The sequence below is a fragment of the Hesperophylax consimilis genome, chromosome 1 (assembly GCF_061612785.1).
Source record: "Hesperophylax consimilis isolate HC1 chromosome 1, BYU_Hcon_1.0, whole genome shotgun sequence".
Lineage (NCBI taxonomy): Eukaryota > Metazoa > Arthropoda > Insecta > Trichoptera > Limnephilidae > Hesperophylax > Hesperophylax consimilis.
In genome coordinates, this window is record NC_142836.1 from 24,924,756 (window position 1) to 24,949,078 (window position 24,323).

A 24,323-nucleotide genomic window follows, 5' to 3' on the forward strand; every position below is an offset into this window, starting at 1 on the left:
TTTAGGAATCGATTTGATATCTATTTAATTTAATTCTTTAATTCTGACCAATGACGTGGTTTCGAATGATTTTTGATACAATCGTTTCCCTTTTCGATGACGTTTCAAAACGATTGTCTCGGACTTTGTGATAATTTTTGGCAAAATCGATTTGTCCATTATAATCTATCGATATATGTTGAGGGTCAAAAAAATCGAGTAAATCATCAATGATTTATCGATTGTGCCTATCTCTAGTGTGAAAACAAAGCTATGGGTTCCAGGTTATATCGCTTTTTAGCATGGACCTAAAGCCCTGGACCGAACCGATAAAATGTTGAAGCCGGTGAGGTGGAAGATGTACAGGGTGAGGCAAAACAGACCCCCCCCCGAGACAAACGCTGCCTCCATCCGCAGCTACTGCTCCAGCTGAAATCCGAGCGATTAAATCGATTATTTTGTTGTTTCGGTTAAAATATTTCGATCATTTAAATGTTTCGATCCTGCCCATCACTAGCTCATACTGCTTCCTAAAATTACCATAAAGAATAACGTGGTTGTCTATGACTAACCATGTTTTCGTTTTGCTGTCGGTTTATTTATGGCTGTCGTGAGTAGTATATTTATGGGCTAGAGGTAATGTCACTTATATGTCAGAAAAGTTTAAAATGCCTATTAGTACAGAGTCTGTTATATTCGTTTTTATAACGTTTTTAAGTATTATTAGTGCAATTTTACCCATGGCATTGAAACCAGTAAGCTTACTTTTCAATAATATATAATATAACCCTATAATTTCCTCGAACTTTCTCACACGCACCATAAAAATAATTAGTATACGCTGACCATATTTTTATTTTATTCTTTGTACGGTTTTATTTATTACTGGAGCAAAGAACTGGCTATATCAGGGGATTACTTTAAAATGTTCTAGCGTAAAGACTAATTATTTTAAATGACCGGATCATATCAGTAGTCAACATGTTGCCGGCTTCTTTTTCTAGCCTCGTCCCCTCGTTAAGTTCCATACAAAATTAAGACGGAAATAAATGCTTTGCAAGACTCGGAGCCCGCAGTGAAACGATGTAGCTTGGAGTGTAATATTGAAACAAACTTATTTTAATTCATTTCTAAGATACACAATGAACAGTGCAGATCACACCATTAGTTTGTTGATTTCTATTACTCTCTTATAAAGATTTTGGTAAATTTTTACTTAAGACTACAACGCGTAATATTCAAAATTATCAAAAACAATATTTCTTTTTTTGAAAACCATACTAAGAACAAAAAAACCTTTGTTGCAAAATAGTTTCTTAGTTAGGATAATTAGAAAAGATAAAGAATTAAGTATTTTATTACTAATTATAGTATCAACATGACAGTTGGCCGCTTTACTAAAGATGTAAAATATTAATTTTGAATTGAAGGAAATAGCACTATTTTCCATAATTGTAAATGCTAAAAGTTGTTTATTGTCATTAAGTTGAATCAAAGGTTTTTTTTTAAATGCATATTAAAAACGGTAGTCTCAACACTTTCCAGGCTGCGGTCTTTGGACGCATGTTAAGCATGTCACCTAACAAACAGGACACGTAGTTTAGATAGGAAAAATATGTAAACCAAACATGAACACAGTTCGGACTCGGCTGATTTGCAGAAAATATCTACAGAACGGAATTCGTACTTGGCCAGATGAGGATAGAAGGTGAGTAAAGTGCTAGCCAACTGGAAGAGAAATGCATACTGAACAGGATCCAGATATGGCTTGGAAAGTGTTAGGTAAAAATTTACCAAGATTTTAAATGCTGGGGCTTGTATGTTATACTCCTTGCCGTAACAATGGAACCAGTTAGTGCAACAGCTAGATCACTCTTTTTAATCAACATCTCATTTTGTGTCATCCAGTCAAAATGGAAAACAAAGCCTACTGTGCGGCTGACTACAAGTGAAATTATGACTACCTTGACATGCACCGCAATATGCAGTGTTTAGATTTTAATGCATTTCATTACTGTCCATAAAAATTCGAAAGTAAAATTATTCATTTTGTCAAAGCTTGTCTATTATTTAAAATCTAATTTTCGATCTTAAATTTGGTTTTGAGATATTTACATGCATTACAATTTATTGATTTATCATATTTTCGCCTAGACATGGCAAGAGATGTTTACCGACTTAAAACTTACATTTTCAGCTATGGATGTGCTTTTTTAGACAGTCTTCGCAAGAAAAGAAAGTTTACGATGAAATTTTACATCTGAAGGCTGAACAGCAGGGGATCTCCATGACAGAGAATTTTGCAGCCTATTCAAAGTTGCAAAGGAGAATAATCAAATTGGAAGACTCACACAAGGAAAATACGCAGACCAGAAGAAGTGCAAATATAAAGATAAAGTTGTTTGTGACTTATGGTTTGCAAATTATTCTGGGATTCACCATGTTTATCACTGCCTATTGGTTCAGGCACACCCCGCTGTTTGTCTTAGATCAGAGTTTGTTTCCTTTCCAAAGATTGTTTAGCTATCCTAATGACATTGCTAATTCCATCTCCCCGCACGCCTGGATCATTATTTCAAGAGTATCTTTCTCTAGTATAATGCAAGGAATCTCGTAGCCGACACAAAGTAGGATAGTGGCTCAATGTTATAATGTTCGTTTAACTGCTTGATTTCTGAACGGAATAAATTAATTTTTTGCATTATATTTTACCTTTTCTTTTTATTTTAAGTGTAAAAGAAATCCAAGCAAAGATGATTTAGCAGAAACAATTTATTGTAAACATAATAAAAATGGCTTCAATTCAAATATGTAACAACACAATGTAACTAAATACATTATAATATGTTCAATGCTTAAATAAATTTATGTTTACTATTTTGTTGCGATAAATAAATGTGTAACAACCGACTAAACATTAGTGAATTTTCCAAATAAAGCAATTCCATCAAGTAGTGAGGACTGATAAATAATGTCAAGTAATATTATGCTGTAAGCATAATAACATGTTCTTTGGCTTCTGTGCTTTTCAAATTTCAAAGGCGAGAGACAAACATTTCCGGGTTACAAATAACCTAACATTTGAATTCCTCCTTCATCCTTATAGAAGAAAGGTTGAAATCAAAATTATAAATACAGTGCAACTCTCTTAAGAAGTTTTCAAGGGACCGGGAAAAACTTCTTAAGCAGGAAAACCTTATATGTGGGATAAATTGAGGCATTTTTCAAATTCTGTCTTCAAGTGAACAAGAAAACCAAACTTCTCAAGCTCTGTACTACGCACATTCGTTTTTACTCAATCGAGTAAAAACGAAGGCTCGAGGTGATGTCCACATATATGGTTTTACTCAACGAGATTGGCCCGATGTTCAGTGTACACCGAATAGTTCGAGCCTCAGCATATCGGCAACGTGGAAGCAGCAGTGGTTTTGTTCAGCGAGTGTTTCATTGCTCGCTCATAAAATTGAGTTTAAAACGAAAAAAAGGGAACTGGGTGAAGGAGTGGTTAAAAACTATGCGCAGATTACAGCCACGTAATGCTTATTTCTGCCGATTTTCAAAATTATTTGAGAGTTCCAGAAGAGTTTCACACGGAACTTTTGCAAATGGTTACCCAGTTAATTCGAAAAAATGACACCCATATGAGGCAATCAATTTCACCTCATGAAAGATTATCTGTAACGTTGCGGTACCTAGTAGGTACGAAGAACTTCAATATACAGCAATAATTTCAAAGCAAGCCCTAACGGCTTCTAACTTACTCGACGCAACGTACACACTCTAGAGCAGTCATACTCAACCTGCGGCCCGCGGGCCGCATGCGGCCCGCCAAGCTATTTTGTGCGGCCCTCAATACATTTAATATCAGGAAGATGATTTACAAAATCTGGCATTCTATATCACGTTAATTTGAGATTAATTGTGACTTTGACTTACAGACATTGAAACCCGAAGAGGATAGCCGTTGTCGTGTCAACATCAGATCTGGTATAAGAGTGTTGCTACTGCACACGCTAGATCTATCTCCAAAAAACAAAGATTTGACAGACAAATATGCACGCAAATAATTTTGCTCGTGGCAACACATACATTTTTGACAGCTCCAAAGTTAAATGGTTACCAGTGCTGCCAACCGAAGGCGATTTATCGCCATTTAGGCTACTCAGAACGAGAATCGGCGACGAAAAAATCTAAAAGGCGATATAATATTTTTTGCGACCGGAAAAATGTGAGGAATTTTTCGAAATGGAATTCCGTAGCTACCCCCCCCCCCCATGGATTTCGAAAAATTGTTGTGGGGGGGGGGGAATTTCATGTGATGATTTTGGCTGTGCGGAATTTTTTTTTCAGCGAAGTACTGTAACAACCCCCCCCCCATGGATTTCAAATATTTTGTGGGGAGCACTCATTTTGAATTTTTTAAAACGGGGGTGGTGGGTTTCATGATATATTTTGTCATAGAAGTATAGTGTTGCGGCCCGCAGAAGAAAAAGGTTGAGTATCATTGCTCTAGAGCCTAGCTCAAAGCGAGCCATGAGTTTTGCCATCCACACGGTAATATGTTACTCGATATCGATAAAAATTTGTTGAGTAAGAGCGAGTGTGCGTACGGAGCATTAAGCATGAAACTTCTTAAGCGAGTTTCACCGTATGGACACAGAAAAACTAAATTAATATTCGGTCTTATCCTTTATTCAATTTTCATATTATTGTTATTACTTATTTCATCCACCAGGAAAATACATTACCCGAATGATTAATTTCTTTCAACCATATAATAATACTAAGCAGACCCATGAAAAATCACGGGATATTATAATTCCAATTTTGAAAAAGATAATTTTCTGTTTAAATATTATATTATAGGTGCTACTAAATATTTGACTGATCGAGGCTTAAATTTCCAATTCAAAATTGTGTTTCCGAAATTCAAACAGAATGGAGATCTACAATGTCAGGCGAGTGTAAGTGAGACGGAGCGCTGGGCTATTGGGCTAAATGGAACGTTTGTTTCTATTCAAATTTGTATGTATATACTTTTCTAGAGTTATTATTTATACTATGATTAAAACAAACAGTTCTAATGAGTTCATTGAACCAGAGTTACAGACCCACAACCTAAATTAGAATTTTTAATTAACAATACATTCAGTTGATTGACAGGATTTAACAATATTTAAATACATAATTGTAAACATGAAGGTTCCATCTAATAATTTAATTATCCTCCATAGCTCTTATTAAAACTTAACTGATCTGAAGCTCAAGTTACTCTCACCGAGTAATGGTTTTCTCCACTCCCTTTAAATCACCAACAATTATTTATACAGGTAATAATAATTCTGTAGATGATTATTCTGTTCAAAAGAGGCTTTGTTGCCAAATAATTATTCTCTATTAGTCTATTAATTACCAGATTTAAAACACAGCATAATACATTTTTGGTGTTTATATTAGTACGAGTTAAATTAGACTTCTAAATGAATGAATAGGTAACTAAGATCACTAAACAGAAATCATTGCAGGCACTTTTGGCTGAATAACAAGCAATATATTATACAACAGGATTAGTGAATCATCTATTAGATCTGCAAGCCATTTATATTATCAAATTATCATGTGATAACTCCCGTTAGATCTGTCTAAGAATCTTAACATGCCAAGCCATTTATATTAACCAAATACATAACATTATTATATAAAAAGAGTGTTTTTTTAATTGAAGACTTAATCTTAAAATGATTTTCTAAAAAAAATACAGTATAACATAAAAATAAAGCGTTATTTTGTGCCTGCATTAACATTTGAATAGGGATCATTTTATTCCAAGCAAATATTATGTAACAAACAGTCCTTGTTTTGGCAACAAAACGTGTATAAGCATAGTTTTTTAAATTGTAAATCCTCTTTTATAGGTAAATAGAAAAATGGTTAACCATTAAACAATATTTGTCTCAACTCTACAATATTAGCACAACCAACAAATTTGATAGAATAGTAAATATTGGGTTTTCAAAAACAATTCTTATTTTAATTTACTTTAATTCTATTCTATAGAGACAAGTTAGGCCAAATAATGACGTTTTTAGAAATATCAACAAGTCTCCAGTATTTACTTTAAATTAATGTAACGAGCAGAAAGAAGCTTCAAAGAACTGTATTACAGACAACAATGGAATCCAGTGACACATACCAATATTTTATAGCAAAAATTTAAAGCACATCAATTATCAGTCATCGCACCAATAACATATTTTATACTTACATCACACTGCCAAAAATCATTTTCAGACAATATTCTGTAATATGTAATTGACTATTTTGCGAACAAAATGACCGATAAACATGAAACTAACCATTAAAGGCATGAAATCAATGGTCTTTGGATGTACATAATACACTAAAAACATAAAGGCACAATACATCATGACAAAACACTGGGCATTACTAATAAACGTGTTTTATATTTTACACGATTACCATACATTAATGGTTGTGTAAAATTTAAAACAAGTTAATAGTAAGGCCCTGTGCAGTTTAGTTACGAGCTGAATCTGTTTGATGTTTTTATCATAATAAGAGTGGAAGAATAGGTAACTACTATAAATATCACTTTGTGTAAAGGAAGCCCTTATTTTACAGCAAAGTTAGTACATACAGCCTTACCGTACTTGTGCCGTGGCGAGTGTCGCTATTGCTGTAGGTAAAGGCAACTACTGCATTCCCTGGGTGTTATACAACTAAAACTAAGAGGATTTACTTTTCTACATGCAAATTGAGGTATAGGAATGTTGTATTGGACGAGGGCTGGCCATTATATTTTTATAACATATTTTAAGCAATACACAAATTGAAGGAAATTATTTTTCTAAATACATACATTAAAAACATTTCTAGGTACATACCTTCTATCACTAGTAACTTCAGTCAATGTTTTTTTTCGTTGATTCATGAACAAGCTTAGAACAATATATACAATACACAGAAAACAATTTTATATAAGCCTAGTGATCTAATTATTAAAAAATGTAAAAACAAATTAACAAGTTAGTAACAAAAAGGTGATTTACAAGCATGGCTATTGGCCCACTGATCCAAACTGGTAGCACCGTGAAGTCCCGCAAGAGGTGCTTTGCAGGACTGCCCATTGCCCATTCCATTCTCACCAAATGTATTTACAATTTGTATGACTATTACAAAAATTCCTCTAAAAATTAATTAAATAAGGAAATACAAAATCTCTGATACAACAAAGACGTAAACATTTCACTTAAAACTAAATCTTAAGCAAGTAATTATTAAATATATAGCATTTAATGATGGCATCACTACGCTCAAAGAGCAAATCACTGAATTGTTAACACGGGCGCTGGGCCATTTCTACAGTTAAGTATTGGGAGCCCGTTAATACTAGGTGTTGTCGTAGAAGGATGTATTGAAGTAGGCCGTGAGGACGTACACCACGGCCTCGTAGGTGGCCATCATGATGGCTGTGTTGGGGATCTGCCGCACCAGCTGCGTGGCCAAGCCTCTGTCAAGTTCACCAGAATGTATTATACAAACAATAAATAGTAGTATACAACTAGTAGCAGAAGTGCTCCCGAGTGCCTAACAACAAGCAAAATTTCCGACATGGATAATCACAATACATTGTTTGGATAATTTGTGAACAGTCGAAAGCCTGGATACATACGATTCCCAACATTAGCGTTATCATAGAGGACTTTCTTGCTTTTACCACCACATCTAAAGGAACAGTTTGTTCGGTAGCATGTTAAACGGGAATGCATAGTGTATGATATTGTAAACATCTACTCTTTTTCAGTCAATGTTCCGCTTACAGCTTTCTTCAATACAAGATACAACATGTCATGTCACAAGATATAAGATGAGTTATTAGTTGTTGTCAAGCATTGGGTAAATTATAACACATTTGTAAAAGTGTGTAATTAAATAGTGTAAAAATTCAATTTTGGGAAAAATCTGAACTTTTGTTTAACCATTTTGAGAATTATAGTTAAGTTTTTTATGCAGCGGGCAATTTGCGCGCCATTAAAAAAGTACTAGTAGTTCATAAGCAGATTTTATTTATTTGGACTGATTAGTGATATTACAATACGAGTTACAAAAAGGAAGACGGTAACGTTGACTCCCGCGCTCCGCTGAATAGTGATATTACAATACAAGTTGTAGAAAGGAAGACGGTCACGCTGCCTCCCGCGCACTTAGTTTGTTCCCCTTTGCCTGATTGGCTGGTCTATCTATTAGAATGTCTATGATTCTAACTCTTTTTCATTCTATTAAATTTATGTTATTACTTGTATAATATTATATAATAAATAATATTACTTGCATATTACGTAAAAAAATGTAGATACACTCTATGAGACGTGTCGGATTGCACTAACTTCCACAAATTCCGGAAAAAACAGATTATTATTGGTTCAATTTCAAAACAGAACTTCATACAATATTTATTTAATGTGCAAACAAAACACGGTTTAACAGTTGGGTAGTGTTTTTTTATTAGTAAGGCTGTGTAAAAAATAACAAATTAAGTTTGGGTCAAGTGAAAACAAGAAAATGGAGAAATATTTGACCAAAGATAAGCATACAACTAATTGTCCTGCTATCTAGACTACAGCAGCGATCTCAACATGGCCAATATCTGTAATATAATAATTTAAGTAGCTCGTGGGGCGCTCAAGAGTTAATGGTGCTTTTGGGGGGTAATTTTATATGATTTGGTGGGCAATAGGCATACTTTGTGCACTTACTTTATTCTAAATATGTACTGCATAGATATAGATAATTCAGTGCTTTTTGTTGTTAAAATCTATGTATGATGCAATTTACATGGACCTAAAACGCCCTGGACAGAGCATTAGTACGATTTTGTATGAATGGCATTGAAGCCGAATCTAGGGTGGGGAAAATCTCCTGGCAGCCATCTTGTATGACTAATTTTTGAACTGATTTGTATGCAAAGTGGTGCATAATAAACTATTATTATTTTTGGAATAACTTAATGAGTAAAACTTCAAATTGTAATATTTAATTATTGAAGACAATATTAGCTATTCCTAAACGAAAAACTAAAACAGAAAAATTTGAAATAAATATGGTCACATCCCAGGACCCTTGCCTTGGGGTATTTGATGAGACAAGGAATGGGATTAGGTTTTGGCATTTTTCATACATCTTCCCGTTATTTAGGTCCATGGCAATTTAAAGATTTCTATTTTATGAAATTCCAAAAGATTTTCCTTGTAATTTGATCCTTGGGCCTTGTTAAATTTTGAGGGGGCGCTGAAGAAAAATTTACTTAACAAGAAGGCAATGGGCTCAAAGAGGTTGGGAATCTCTGCTATACGGGGTGATGTATTCATAATACACAGGGTGTCTGGGGGTAAGTCGGAAGGTGATTCTACATGATGGTAGAAGTAAAAAAGATAAATAACTTTTTTCAAAATGCTTATACATATTTATTTTCCCATACAAAAATATTTTTCCGTTGAAGAATATTTATTTTCCCCTACAAACAACTTTTTAAACTTAAAACTGCCTTAAAACATTGGAATTTAAAATCATGTAGAATCACCCTTCCAAAGTTAGCGCACTTTACCCCCGGACACCGTGTATAATATAGTGTAGCAATTAATTAATGTATTTTTACCTATAAACACCTCTGTGACCTTCTTCAATCCAAACAGTGTGAAGTGTTTGCCAAAATGATCGGTATTTGTTCCCTTCCTCTCGTAACCTAGTGCGCGCCACTTCTATAAATACAAAAGTACAATGTGTCAAATACCTGCAACACACTTTATTAGCATCTTTAATTGGTTATCAGGTGTCATGTACATATTAATTAAAAACAGTGACATGAAATCCATCTTGATCACAACTGTTGTTTATTCCTCTCTCATAATAATTGACCTAATTATCATATTTATAGTGAAACCCACTTACAAGGTTCCCACATATTGAGTTTTTATGCTGTTTTTTCAGTCCCTTAAAGATAGAAATTAAAATATTACCCAATTTATCCCCCATTAAATAAAAAGTGAGTTTCACTATGTACAGTAAAACTTGCAATAAGGTAAGTTTTCACTCTAAAGATGTTTGTTAGAAAGTGTGAGAGAAGGAAAAAAGAAGGTGGAATATAATGACGAGTGTCTAACCGTGCGGATAAGCGATGCAGGAAGCGATAGTCTTGGAGAAGGCCCCCGCCGCCATGAACTCGAGGAAGTCCTTGGGCTGACGGCGCTCCTGCTCGCCCTCGGGGGGGCTGCCGAGGCGCCTACGCCGTGCCTCCACCAGGCGCGCCTTCACGCCCTCATACAACACAAAGTGCACCACCGTCTCGCTGATGCCCATGTACGAGGCGCTTATACCCTTGTAGAAGCCTAATATGCCCTGCAGAACAATTTTATTATATTTCAAGTGTCTTATAGTAATAATATTTGGCTAATTTATGTAGCGCCGTTTTCGTGAAAAATCACCTCAAGGGCGCTGGTAAGTAAGCAAAGTGAAGAGATACAGCCCGTCCGAGTCGAGAATCACGAATGCCATTGTTGTTTCATAGACGCTTCCGGGTGTAAGTGTTTGGCCAGTAGTGGCTACAGTCTAATGACAATCTGTAATTAATTGTAAACTAAGCTACAATACAATTTTTACAGTTTCTATGCTTTTGATTTTATGAAACCCAGATTGAAAAGGTTCATGGATTGAGGGTAATGCCTTTATACAAGTAACCATGGCCTGGGGCTCAACAGCAACAAAATATAAAAATAAAGTTTATAAATATATTTATAATCTTTATTAAGAAATTAAATATAAATCTTCAGACTAAATAATTGGTATTTGTACAAAACGGAGAATATGAAATTCTGACATGTATACTGACCGACTGGGCATATATTCGTTTAATACATTGTCCGGCTGTAGTGAACTGTCCGTCTAGTTGCAGCCTCGTTTTGACAAACCATATAGGATTTGTTGTTGTGCATGCGACAAAACCTGAAAAAAAATCCTTTATGAAAAACTCAACATGAAATTGTAATGTAATTATGATATAATATAATATGCTAAGACAAAACTTATGCAAGGAATTGGATACAATTAGATATAAGGGTAAGGACCAAATGCTTTGCAACGTTGCACAACTGAAAGTGGCACACTTGAAAATATGTAGCAAAAACAAATTAAGTATAGGCTTACCTACATCAATGTTAAATGTGTTCAATTTTAAGATGCATGTATAAACAATTCAACATTATTAAATTATGAAAGGTTTCATAAAAATTCTACCATTTTTGGAAATTAGCAATAAAAAAATTTTTTCCATAAAAAACAAATGTAAAAAACAAAATAGATAAAAAATAATCTCCAATTATTAAAATGAAAATAACTTTTGTAAAATATTAATCTCTATGTAACTTAAAACATAAATCTTACTTTACTTGTAAAATTTCCTGGAAGTATTCCTAGGCATAATCATTACACCACCATTACTATAAATTATTACTATACTGGCGCAGACCCGTGAACAATCACGGGAAAGCATCACTTGATTTTTTTTTTCTCAGGGAGATTCCTTTTCTTCATAGTTCCAGAAGTAGATTTGATCTGACGGACTCCACGGTCTGGGGGTAATTCTTTCGACTATCAATCAATAAAATAAACTATTTAACTAATATATTTTGGCATTTTTCAAAACTAGAATAAGTATTGTTTATGATTCAAAACTGTGAAATCAATTAAATCGTCATATAATAATTTACAATTTTTTAACGAAGCAAATGACAACACAACACCCTTGCATCAACTGACAGGTAAACAAAGCAGCGGATGTGTATAAAATTTTGGCCGGTCAAAGGCTAGTGTTGCCACAGCTAAAAAACTATTGTTGTATATTTAGATATCTAGTGTACAGTTACAAAACTGACATTGCACAACAGAAGAATTTGAACAATTCTTCAAATTTCAAAGTAAATTTTCAAGTTCCGTTATTATTTCAGTTCTGTCAAGTAACTGGCCTATAATGATATAATAACAGAACTTGAATAGGACTTTCACAGAACCTGAAAATGTACATTAAAATTTCACAAATGGTTCAAATTCTATGACACAACACATCCTTTTAAGAGCCCCTGAAATGATATCTCATAAAAGCGGCGCTATATAAATTAGCCAAGAATAAATAAATCCTTAGTGCTTAAATTTAATCGGAGCAAATTAAATGCGGCTACGGTTCGTAAACTTCATAATCCATATAGAAAATTGAAATAAGGAACTCCAGTTCCATTTTTGAAAAAAATTTTCATCATTAACTTCTACTTATATATATATGACAAAGTAAATTTTATACGGTTATATGTAGTTTTACAGTTAAAATAATTTACAAAATTTTAATTATTCAGGTATCCCGACATCGCGCCAAATCCGTGGTTGTCTGTGAGACGTCACCAGTGCTTTAGTTCAACAGGCATTGAATTTTGTATGGCGGCGTCGAGAATCAAGACGTTGTTTATTCTAAAGTTTAACCACTTTATATTGAATCTCATCACTATTGTATTCTCCAAAGTGAAAAAAGAAACATCTGTGATCAAACAAAGATAATTCAAAAACCCTGTATTACCATGAAAAAATGCGTTGTATTATTTAAAAAAAATATACTGGTATTTATAATTCACTGATCGTGACGACTGTAATAATATATATTTTAAAATACCATGATGCTGAAACGAATTCGAAAATACATATGATTTTTCAGAGATATTTATAGAGAGTTTATATTTTGTCAGATATAAGAAATTGGTTAAAGATTGGTTGGTTTAATTACCGGCAGCACTGGCTGCGGTGAGATGAACAATGGGCGTGTCCGGCTGCAGGTGCTGGTTGGCGAGGGCCTTGGCACGTGAGTAGGTGCAGAAGTAGATGGCTCGGGAGGGGGCCACGCCCACAATGTTGGGCCCCAGCCCCTTGAACAGCGCCCGAGCACCCTCCGTCTCCACGATGTGCCTGCAATGAGACGTATTACAAAAGGTTGTCCAATATATATTAAATAAAGAGCAGCTGATCTTTTAACTGGACCGAAACAGACAAACTTTTATTTTATATGTGAATACCACACCCGAGTCCCAACGGCTCCCCACTGTCCACAGCCAATGCGACTATACCATCCCCAATCATAATCATCCAGACTCCGGAGTCAAGTGATTTCATACACTTTCAAAGGCTTTATTATTTATTTATTTGCTAGTTGGGAATGTGCATTGTGTGGACTGTCTGGATGAAGCTATTGGGGTATGTTGTGAGGTTGAAGAGATTATGGAATGGAAGGAAATGGGGAAGAGGAAGGTTGGGAAGTTGGAACTGAGCCCAATATCGAATATTGTGACTTGAGGATCAGCAGAAATAAATTATTGATAACTGAGAAAAAACCGGCACCAACGCAAAGTCATTATAATGTCTTAAACTTTCACCGTGTTCCTGATCTTTATAGGATAACGGTTGAATGCGGCCCTCTTATAATATTCATAAAATATACTAAAAATATGACATTTTCAATGAACTCAAGGGGCCAATCAAAAAGTCACAAGAACTAAAATTACACAAATGCCATAGAAATAATGTTCAATGTGCCCAGTGATAGAAAAATCACAAAGAATAAAATATCTGGGAGTAGTAATTAACCCTTTTGCTGCCCGAATGTAAACACAAGATATATACTCCCACGCCAAGGATTTTTAGAATTTTTTACATTGCCTCATTATTTATTATCCTCAGCACTTAGAGATTGTAAATTATTACCAAAACAAAAAAACTTATTTACATTACACTCTTGAAAAGTCTAAACAAGATATCTTTATGAATTGATGCATTATTTGACGAATAAAAACTATCTACGAAACATCAACAAACTTCGACCCGCAGCCATTATCAAATCAGTAATCTCACCAACACATACAGACATACTATGTATAGTAATATCAGTACTCACGTCTCTGAGGTGGGACCTCTGCAACGGCTCACCATTTCTCACGATACAATTGTGATAATATTATTGTTTTAAACTTCATTATTTATTAAACTTTTATTTACAGTTTCTTATCGTATTATTTATGTTAATAGTTTTTATTCGAATGGTAGACTTTAAAACAGGAATGAATACACGATGCCACATTACACTGGGAACACATATCGAGCCATTTTTCTGCGGCTTTGTTTAAGTTTTGTATTCGCACAAACATTGCAGGCTCTGTATGGCTTGGATTGTTTTGATGTTTACAACCTCTTTTGAAAGCAGACGTAATGGTGTGTCATGATGAGACGAATGAGGAGTTGAGTCGAGTTGAGTTTTTTTGTGGTGTTTTGCGATTAATTGTATTATCACACATAACTGATAATCGGGGAAGCTCATACCAGAATTTTTTATGGTGTTGTGTACAATAAAAGAATTTAACAGATATAAGATCGAGACAATATTCTCTTATTTGGTCATCGGACAAGTCGCGTCGAGCCATGATGGAGGGTTACACAAAAAAAAAATATTAGGAAAAACGACAAATTAACACAATAATTAGTTTCTAAACAAAGATAATTGAAATAAAATGTATATTATTATTTTTTCACTCGAAAGGCGTATATAACAACTTATTTAATTTAAAATAACAAAACATGTTGATTAACACAAAACTTATTTGCACTAAAAATATGACTAGTTAATAAAAACAATTTGTTAAAATAATAACGTTAGAACCACGATTCGTTGCAGATTCTAGGTATTCGTGAACCGTCGAGATAAGAAGGAACCACGTGATACACTAACACGGCAACGCGCGCGCGGGGAATTCAAACACTGACAGGGGAAATATTGTAGTCTCCAGTTTGACGAGGTCTTTCATTATATAAACAAAATCATTTGTCACATCTGTGTAGAGATGTCGCTAGATAAAAGTTCAAATTATTTTTTAAGCCCGAGTTTTGCGCCATCTATACAGAAAGTCCCGAGATATCGCAAGATGAAATTAAAATCATGTATGATTGCGCGCGGCAGCGAGGGCTCAGAATCTTGAATCAAACATAGATGCGCACGGCAGCCTCCGGGTTAATGAAAATCTTAGGTGGACCCTCATATCAAAGGTATTACGGAAAAACTCACAAGCCTTACTTATATCTTTAAAAATCTAACAAATGTGGTAAATAAAAATGACAAGAATAAAGTCTGTTACGCTTAATGTCATTCCCAAATTGAATATGGAATTATGGGATGGGGATACATAACCTGAATACAATTCAAAAAGGAATCATAAAGACCATACTGAAAGTACCCATAAGAACGCCTTCGATTGAAATTTTCAATAATTTTGATGTACCAAATATACCATCGAAACAATTCAAAAGTATGGAATCCTCTACTATACCGCGTATTCATCACACCAGATCGAATCACAATGACAAGTCAATAAATTAAAGTTAAAATATTCCAAGTTATAAAACCACATTCGGACTAAGAAACTATATTTATTTTGAAAAATATACAAAGTAACTATATCAATATTAGATTCTAATCTGTTTCGGGTAGATGATTTGTCGTTTTGATCACTTATCGGTAGTAGCTTAATTACAGCAGTTTCAATTCGGTCGTGCGTTTTTAGAAAGATCTCGATGGGTTTTGTATCCTCAAAAAAACCTTACTTAACGAAGACAATACCTGGTTTTGTCCTGAGCAACTATCACTATACACAATCAATGTTTTAACGAGGACAATACCTGGTTTTGTCCTGAGCAACTATCACTATACACAATCAATGTTTTAACGAGGACAATATCTGGTTTTGTCCTGAGCAACTATCACTATACACAATCAATGTTTTAACGAGGACAATACCTGGTTTTGTCCTGAGCAACTGTCACTATACACAATCAATGTTTTAACGAGGACAATACCTGGTTTTGTCCTGAGCAACTATCACTATACACGATCAATGTTTTAATATTTTTGCGGTCGTCAACTTCGTTAATATAATATTGCAATGCAGTTGCAATTTGGTTTGATCATCTCTTAGCATCCACCCTATATGAAACAACGGCCTTCTTTGGTCACACTTTGGTAAATAGTAAAATTGTAAGCAACAGCTTATTTCCTGTAGTATAAAATCATATTATTTCCATACGGCATGTTTAATACTTTTTGTAAGTCAAAGCTTTGCACAACGGTGCTATCTTATTATTTAATATTTTGATGGAACTTAAAACAGTTGCATCTTTTTCCGCACAATACATTTGTTTTGGGATATGTCATTGGATGATTTATTTTCTATGTTATCAAATTGCAGACAAGATGAACATTTATGGTTTTTTTGGAACATGTATATAATATAAAATGACATCGCGTTTGGGTCCCACCCAGACGTAGTGTGTTCAATTCCTCGGCTGGCTAAGTCCTGCATCACAACAAAAGCAATATTTTCCGCTTACTGTGGTGGTAGTAGGAGATTTTCAAATATTGTCAGGTAATTTGTAACTGGAAATGTTTGCCTTTCTTTTTAATTTGCAACTCCACAACACCCTTCCCCCAGATATAAAGCCAATAGAAAAGTTTAATGATTCCAAATCAAGAACAAAAATCTGGCTGAAAGAGGTCAATGAAAAGACATAGAAAACAAATAAAATAGAACTCGAACCCATGACCCTTGCCTTGCCAAGGGTACTGGGTTCGAGTCCTAGATGTGACCGTATCTTTTTCTGATTTTTCTGTTTCAAATTTTCGTTCAGGAATTGCTAATATTGTCTTCAATAATTAAATATTACAATTTGAGGTTTTACTAAAAAAGTTATTCCAAAAAATAAAATAGATCTGAATAACATTAGTCCGCTTCATCACAGGACACCCCTAGTGAGGAGGACTAAGTAACATTAGTCCGCTTCATCACAAGACACCCCTAGTGAGGAGGACTAAGTAACATTAGTCCGCTTCATCACAGGACACCCCTAGTGAGGAGGACTAAGTAACATTAGTCCGCTTCATCACAGGACACCCCTAGTGAGGAGGACTAAGTAACATTAGTCCGCTTCATCACAGGACACCCCTAGTGAGGAGGACTAAGTAACATTAGTCCGCTTCATCACAGGACACCCCTAGTGAGGAGGACTAAGTAACATTAGTCCGCTTCATCACAGGACACCCCTAGTGAGGAGGACTAAGTAACATTAGTCCGGTTCATCACAGGACACTCCTAGTGAGGAGGACTAAGTAACATTAGTCCGCTTCATCACAGGACACCCCTAGTGAGGAGGACTAAGAAATATGTACGAAGTATGTACAATGTTTAAATAGTCACTATAATAAAAAAAATACATTGTCTATGAAAATTAACGCAAATATATGTTTGTTCATATGAAGCGGATACTTTGTGATGTGACATTATAATTAAAAAAATAAAACAATAACTTACAGTAACAGTAAGCACCACTTTTATTTTTTATACTTCATGCCGTACAGGTTTCACTACAACCGTAGCTTCTTAAGGGCTGTAGAGTAGACTGGGGACGATTGAAACGCGTCTTGATTGAAACATCTCAATTTACTTGAAAACTATGATACTTAAGACTGTGACACAAAACTCCATCAGATCTGTTGGCATGAGACCTCCATAGCTCTCTAGCCAGCGAGTTACAAATATCTTAAATACCTAAGGTTCCCCAGGGGGTTGGGAAGATAGTTTTTTTTTTTTTTTTTTTTTTTTTATATTAACTCAACACAGGAGGCTCTGAAGAAAATAATTTCCCTCAGGGCCTATGTCATCTTTGGGGATGCTGTGTGGAGGGTCTTTTTTTGGAGAGGAAGGAGTGAACATGGGTCTTGAAGAGTCCCATGTTGTAGGAGGGAGGAAACACAGAGGCCGGCAGCTCGTTCCACAGCCGAGCTGTTGAACTTAAGAACGAATCGTAGAAGCCACCCGTTCTCATGTGACAAATGTCAACCGTGTACAAATGTTGGGCGCGCGTTTGGCGTGTATCCCGACTACGCACCGGTGCCGAAGGGATCAATGACGCTAGTTCCTCAGAGCATCTTCCATTGTAATACCGATAGAACAAGGACAGCATACCTACCTGATGCCTGTGCTCTAAAGATTGCAGTCTGTTTGTTAAGATTGGGGAATCTATCAAACGGACCGCCCGTTTCTGCACAGAGTCAAGGGTTTTTTTCAGGTATTTAGGGGCTCCGGACCAGAGATGGCTGCCAAATTCGACAGTAGGGCGCACTTGCGATTTGTACAGGGTCAGCAGTTGTGTACTATTAAAGTACCTGCGGGCCCTGTACAGTACGCCCAGCTTCTGAGAGGCCAACTTTACTCTGGCTTCGATGGAGCCCCCGTACCTGAGCTGGTCACTTATAGTAACACCAAGCATATCAATGGAAGGCCTGTTCGGAAGATTGCTTCCGTTGAAGGAGACTAGATTATCATTTGGATCCCTTTTAGACGTAATCAGACAGGATTGGGTCTTTGAAACATTAAATTCGACGAGATTATTTTTACCCCAGGAGGAAATACTCTCGAGATAACCGTCCATTCTCTGCTTCAAAGCCCTCCGAGCCGTTGGAGTTTGTGTGCCCTTTGGGGGCTTGTCAAACAAAAAGCTATCATGAACTGTACTGTCATCCGCGTAACAATGAATCGGTGCACATGTCAAAAGGTCATTGATGTGCAACAAAAACAAAGTCGGAGACAGAACCGATCCCTGTGGGACGCCAGCATTTATGGAGTGCGAGGAAGAGGTGAAACCGTCAGCAACCGCTTGAATCGACCTATCCCTTAAAAAGTCAGCAATCCACGTACACAGGGATGCGGGAAGTCCGTAAGAATGCAATTTGTTGACAAGTCCTCGGTGCCAGACCCCGTCAAAGGCCTTGGATATGTCTAGTGCGACCGTTTGGGTCTCACCGTGACGTTCCAGGCACCGCCCCCAAACATGCGTCACATACGCGAGAAGATCACCGCACGAGCGGTTCCGCCGGAATCCGTATTGACGGTCGTTGATAATTTTGTTCTTCTCGAGGTATGTGAGCAGTTTGTCGTTGATCACACGTTCCATCACTTTGGACAGAACTGATGTGATCGCTATGGGGCGGTAGTTGGCCGGGTTGGAGCGGTCACCTTTCTTGGGAATAGGGTGAATTACCGCTTTTTTCCAACCAGAGGGCACGGTGCCACACTTCAGGGACATTTTGAAGAGCTTTGTCAAAACTGGAACTATTTCCGCAGCACACCTCTGCAATACCAGGGCAGGTATTCCATCAGGTCCACTAGCTTTGTTAACATCGAGCCCCCGTACGACGTGGAGTACATCCCGATGCCGGATCCTCAGCTTTTTCATATAGAAGCCGCAGTGAGGAACCGACGGCGGAACAGCACCCCCGTCGTCGAGGGTCGAGTTTTCCGCAAACATTTTCCCTAATAGGTTAGCCTTTTCGGTGGCGGTGTTTGCTAGTGAGCCGTCAGGTCTGGTAAGAGGTGGCAAACTGGGTTTGCGAAAATTCCGACCTATTGAGCCCGCAAGCGACCAGAATGCTCTGCTGCCATGCGGGCAGGCAGCCAGCTTTTTGCTGATTTGCAGGTCGTGTTCGAATTTTGACCTATTAATGATTATCTTGCATTCGTTTTGTTGTATGCTGATCTGCTTTCGGGCGTTCGAGATGTGTTGTAGGCTCGGTAAGCCGCGTTTTTCGTCGAACTGCTTCGGAGCATTGTCGACTGAACCACGGCTTTGAGCCCACACCAGTTTCTTTAGTAGTCGATTGTATGAAGCCATCCATCGCCGATTTGATGACTTCACCAATCTCCTGGGCACATCTTGAAGGGTCCGAAGTCCGAAAACAAAAAGCTGACCACGGAAAAGCGTTGAAATGGGCCCGCATACCGAACCAATCTGCTGTCCTATAGTGCCACACTTTTCTCCTCAGCCTCTCATTGGTTGGTCTGAGGTTAACGGGGATTGATGTCGTCACTAGGCAGTGGTCGGATGATCCCAGAGGCGCTGTGACGTCAATCTTATAACCGTGTGGCACAGTAGTTAAGAATAGGTCTAACAGATTGGAGCGGTGAGTCTGGACATCAGGAACCCTTGTAGGCTCCTGAACCAGTTGCTCTAATCCGTAGCAAATGGCAAAGGATTCCGCCTGTCGGCCAGCCGAGTCCGTTGGGCCTGAGAACTTCAACCATGGTTCGTTATGAACATTGAAGTCCCCCAGAACAATAAACTCGGCCGAAGGGTAGCGGGGCAAGAGATCATCAATAGTATCGCTCAAATGTTTGAAGAGTTCGGAAGTGTCTGATTCGCTATGGTTTGGTGAGCGGTATAGACATGCATAGAATCTTGCCGTACTGGCAAGATTGACGCGCACCCACATTGTATGTTCATAATTTTTTTATTTATTTATTTATATTTTTTTATTATTTTTTTTTTTTGTTTTGTAAGGGTATGAGGTGAAAGGAAGGTCTGGAAAGGAAAAGTATGAGGGGTGTGTAGGAATCTGGGGTTTAGGCTGTCCAGCCCACCCACTGCGGTGCTAGGCGATAGGCTGGGAGAGTCCGGCTGGAGAGGGCATCCAATGCGCTCCAAACGCTGCTGCTGGGTCCCCTCCAGTCACGAACCGGCACAACAGCAGTGGTGGGGTTTTTTCACTCGCTGATGGGGCAGCCCACCCTTAGTCGTGAGCCTGAGGGTCGGGCCCCTGTACTATCGAGCGGCCCGGACAGCGGTAACCGGTTGTAAAGGGTCTCCCTCAACCAGCATCTCCCAACCGGCCCCTTAACCCATGAACCCGGGCACCCCTGCTAAGTCACCAAACGTAGCGAACCACTTGGGGTGACCTGTGGCAGAGGTGTTGGTCATTCAATAAATGGTTCCCAGGGCGGCGGTACCCATTCCCGCCTACCAAATTAAAAAGTTGTCTTTCTTATGAAGTAACCTGACTCTGACTTGGTTGTGAGGTCACAGCGTTTATTTTGAGTCAGTAGCGCAGTTGTGAGATGACGATGACACCAGGTGTAAGCGGCGATGACAGCGGTGGAGAGGTCGAGGAAATTAAGTCGAGGCGATTGACTCGACGCCGCGTTGGTGGAGACCGGACTTGAGGATGTGTTCAGCACTGGCGAAGACTTGGAGTCTTCCAGGTACTCCAGTGTGAATATAGCCGAAGGTATAATTGACCTGGTCGGCAGATGCGCGGGAGATGCAGGCCGGCGACGATGTCGCGCGGCTGAGACGCAGACCACCGAAGGTGTCGCAGGGTCTAGGGGCGTGAGCGCAGGCCAGGGATGATATCCAGGGCACTGATGTAATCCCGCGGAGTCCATGATAATCCGTAGCCTCTCCTATAAGGTCCATGCAAAGCCGAGTGTAGGTAAGTAGGTCCGTGGCCTATAGCGGCGCGGTGGAGTAATGGCGGGGCGCGACGCAGAGGGCAGGCTGTTTGGCCGACTGCTCCGTAGGCAGCGAGCGGTCGCAGAGCTCGCAGGTTGATCACTTGTAAAACTGCTGATTAATGACTGACTGACTCGATGCGATCCGTTTTATAGGCGCCCGCTGTGTCGAGAATATTCAGGCGTGTAGGTATATGCGCCGAATGCTAGAATCGTATCTAGAGAGTTCTAGCTACAATGCATTTTGCATGGGCGAACATTCTAATAGCATCGCTACAGACATACCGTCGCAGACTTATATGTAGGCCTTTTTAAGATATACAATTCCGTAATACATTATTTTGATGTATCTCATAAGGTTTAGCAAGCGTTAGCAATGTAAGCACCCGAAAATATTTTCTTTACGACATGATTTCAAAAACATCAACTTTTCTCTAATTTCTATAAATGTAATATGCGTGTATTATGTATATACATTATTTGCATACATAATATGTGCCCGTAGCGGCGAAGAGGTTAAATAAATAGATCATAAAAAATACACACCTGATACATTGAATCAGGTTCACTCGTGGCGGAGGTTTCACCCCATTCCGGGTAAGGTGGGCCACTACCTGAAAACACAATAATACACCAGCTTATTATTATAATATTATATCTTAACTATAAAGCAGAAAATCTGTTTGATCGTCTCAGAAAAACCCTTGCATTATCAAATTTGCACAGTTTGTTCTGCCAGTCTGAAATTTTTAGGTCAACTAAATTAATTTGAGATTCCAATGTCATTTTCACCATGAGCTAAGGAACTTATGGGTGGCAACTACCACATATTGTACCATATAACAAACAATTTCATTGACTCATCCAACTCACGAAAAATTTCAATCGTTTCTTATTGGTGAGGTATTTTTTAAAAAACCACTTTGGAGATGCATGCGTGTAACATATTTCATATAATTGATTTGCATTAGGTTGTAGGTATTCATATACTGTAAGTATTTAAATGTATCAGCCTAGTACATAAGGAAACCGAACATTGATTCAATATTATTATGTATTAAAGTTTTCACTTTACATTATTTTTAATTCAAAATGCTAACAGAGAGACGGAAGTAATTGAAAACGAAAATATCATAGTTATTTGCAAAACTATTTATCACCTTATTGAATAACAAGATACATTTGTACCACATGTCACTGAGATAGGATATTTCATTTGCAATAACATAAAGCCTCTCACAATCACTTCTAATAATATTATGTCATGTACAATGCGCCACAGTTCGTGGGAAATAGTTTACAGAAATCATTTCAACATAAAAACTCTAATTTATCGAAGTAGTCTATTAATGCCCAATAAGAGCAAAAATTAATAAACTGTTTGAAAGCCTGTCCAATCTCTGACAAAATATTAAAGACGATAAAAAAATGATTTTCATTTAACCACTCGAGCGATAGCTGCCCATATGGTTTGTATCGCTAATGTAGTAGGTAGGTGATTTTTAAGATTTAAAATGAATTTATCAGCTAATATGTTTAGTCCCTAGCTTGATTAACCTTCTATCGAATACCAAAAGATTTCGCTAACGTTCCTCTCATGGAATATTCCAGATAATATTTCGTACTGTTTCGAAGGTTGAGGATGTGTTCGGCGTTGATGAAAATAAAAATTTATAATCTTTTTATAATAGGATTATTTTGTTTACGGGCATAAACCAGTTGTGATAAATTTTAAACCACACAAGTAATTCACAACAGTAACAGAAAAAAATATTTAAGTGATTGCGGCGCGAAACATATCTTGATTAGCACGTTAAAATTTGTAAGACTGACTGACTCTTGTGACGCACTCGTCGCTGCTTTACATAGTCGCGTTTTGTAGATATTTCTGGCAGCCGGCTGTGGTACCTCTAGGAAGCGCGTGGTACCTTCTGGCAATGGCAGACTCGTCCAGTAGGTTCTAGGACGGCTTAGGTACTGTAGTACTTTAGAGCTTGGTACTAGGTACTACAGTAGTACCTGGCACCGTCCGAGTCGAGCAGCGGCATATTTTGAATGCTATGGGCAATATCAGTGGCGTGCCACTAAAGTATCATCTGTAGAAGCCATTTTAATTTGTTTCTGTTCACATGTTAAAAATTGCCCTTTTAGCTTCTATGACTAAAGACATTTCTAGTAGACCATAGACAGCGTACAGAAATAATATTTCCCCAAGTAAGTAGGAGGTGGGGCAATTTCTGATAACTACCTACCATAAGTAATTTATGCATTTATAAATGTAATGATTTTAATAAAATAAAATACTTTTTGTTTTAAAACCATAATTTTTAATAATTTTTAGAACCGACCAGTTTCGCTTTACTCAAGCATCTTCAGGTTACAAATTATTACTAAACAAGAAGTACAAAGTGTGAGCTTATATAAAAAAAAAAAAATTGAGGGAGACAACATATGCATATAACTAACACATAGAAAGCATACAATACATCAAGTACAAAAGACATGGGAAAAACCGAAAGATAATGATAAGGAGAACTTGAACATTTTTTAAGGGTTTATTGGAAACAAACCTAATATTGGACTACTTGATATGTCAAATTGATTATTGAGAATAGGACCTTTGGTTGGTCAAATTATTGGTTATTATCCCTATATAAGATATAGGGATTAAAAACAAGTTAAAGAAATTTGCACGGGACATTTATTTTCGTCCGGACTCAGTATAGCGCAGGCGCAAAAAATACCCGGCTGAAATGTGTTAATATTTGAAGGTATGACATTTGGAATGAGCGTGCCGGGAAATGTCTATCACCCAAGGTATTTATTTTTTAAATACGGTATCACTCGAGTGATTAGAATAATATGAATTAAAAACGGTTATGAATTAAATAACATTTGCAATGTAAGTGA

The 24,323-nt window shown here is 37.1% G+C and overlaps 2 protein-coding genes across 2 annotated transcripts in view; one reads left to right on the forward strand and one right to left on the reverse strand.

The window, feature by feature from the left end:
* Positions 1-567: 567 nt before the first annotated feature.
* LOC149426514 (guided entry of tail-anchored proteins factor 1) lies at positions 568-4,244 on the forward strand. The gene is made up of 2 exons (XM_089631446.1): positions 568-734; positions 2,177-4,244. Exons 1-2 carry the CDS (start codon positions 630-632, stop codon positions 2,594-2,596), a joined length of 525 nt encoding a protein of 174 aa, XP_089487572.1. The 5' UTR covers positions 568-629; the 3' UTR covers positions 2,597-4,244.
* The window catches only part of Rim2 (replication in mitochondria 2), a 30,032-nt gene continuing 8,440 nt past the window's right edge, over positions 2,732-24,323 (reverse strand). Inside the window, exons 3-8 of the mRNA XM_089631407.1 lie at positions 21,960-22,027; positions 12,824-13,002; positions 10,886-10,998; positions 10,161-10,395; positions 9,656-9,758; positions 2,732-7,510 (exon numbers count right to left, since the gene is read on the reverse strand). Coding sequence (XP_089487533.1) covers positions 7,390-7,510; positions 9,656-9,758; positions 10,161-10,395; positions 10,886-10,998; positions 12,824-13,002; positions 21,960-22,027 — 819 coding nt within the window. The 3' untranslated portion in view covers positions 2,732-7,389. The remainder of the gene's footprint in view (positions 7,511-9,655; positions 9,759-10,160; positions 10,396-10,885; positions 10,999-12,823; positions 13,003-21,959; positions 22,028-24,323) is intronic.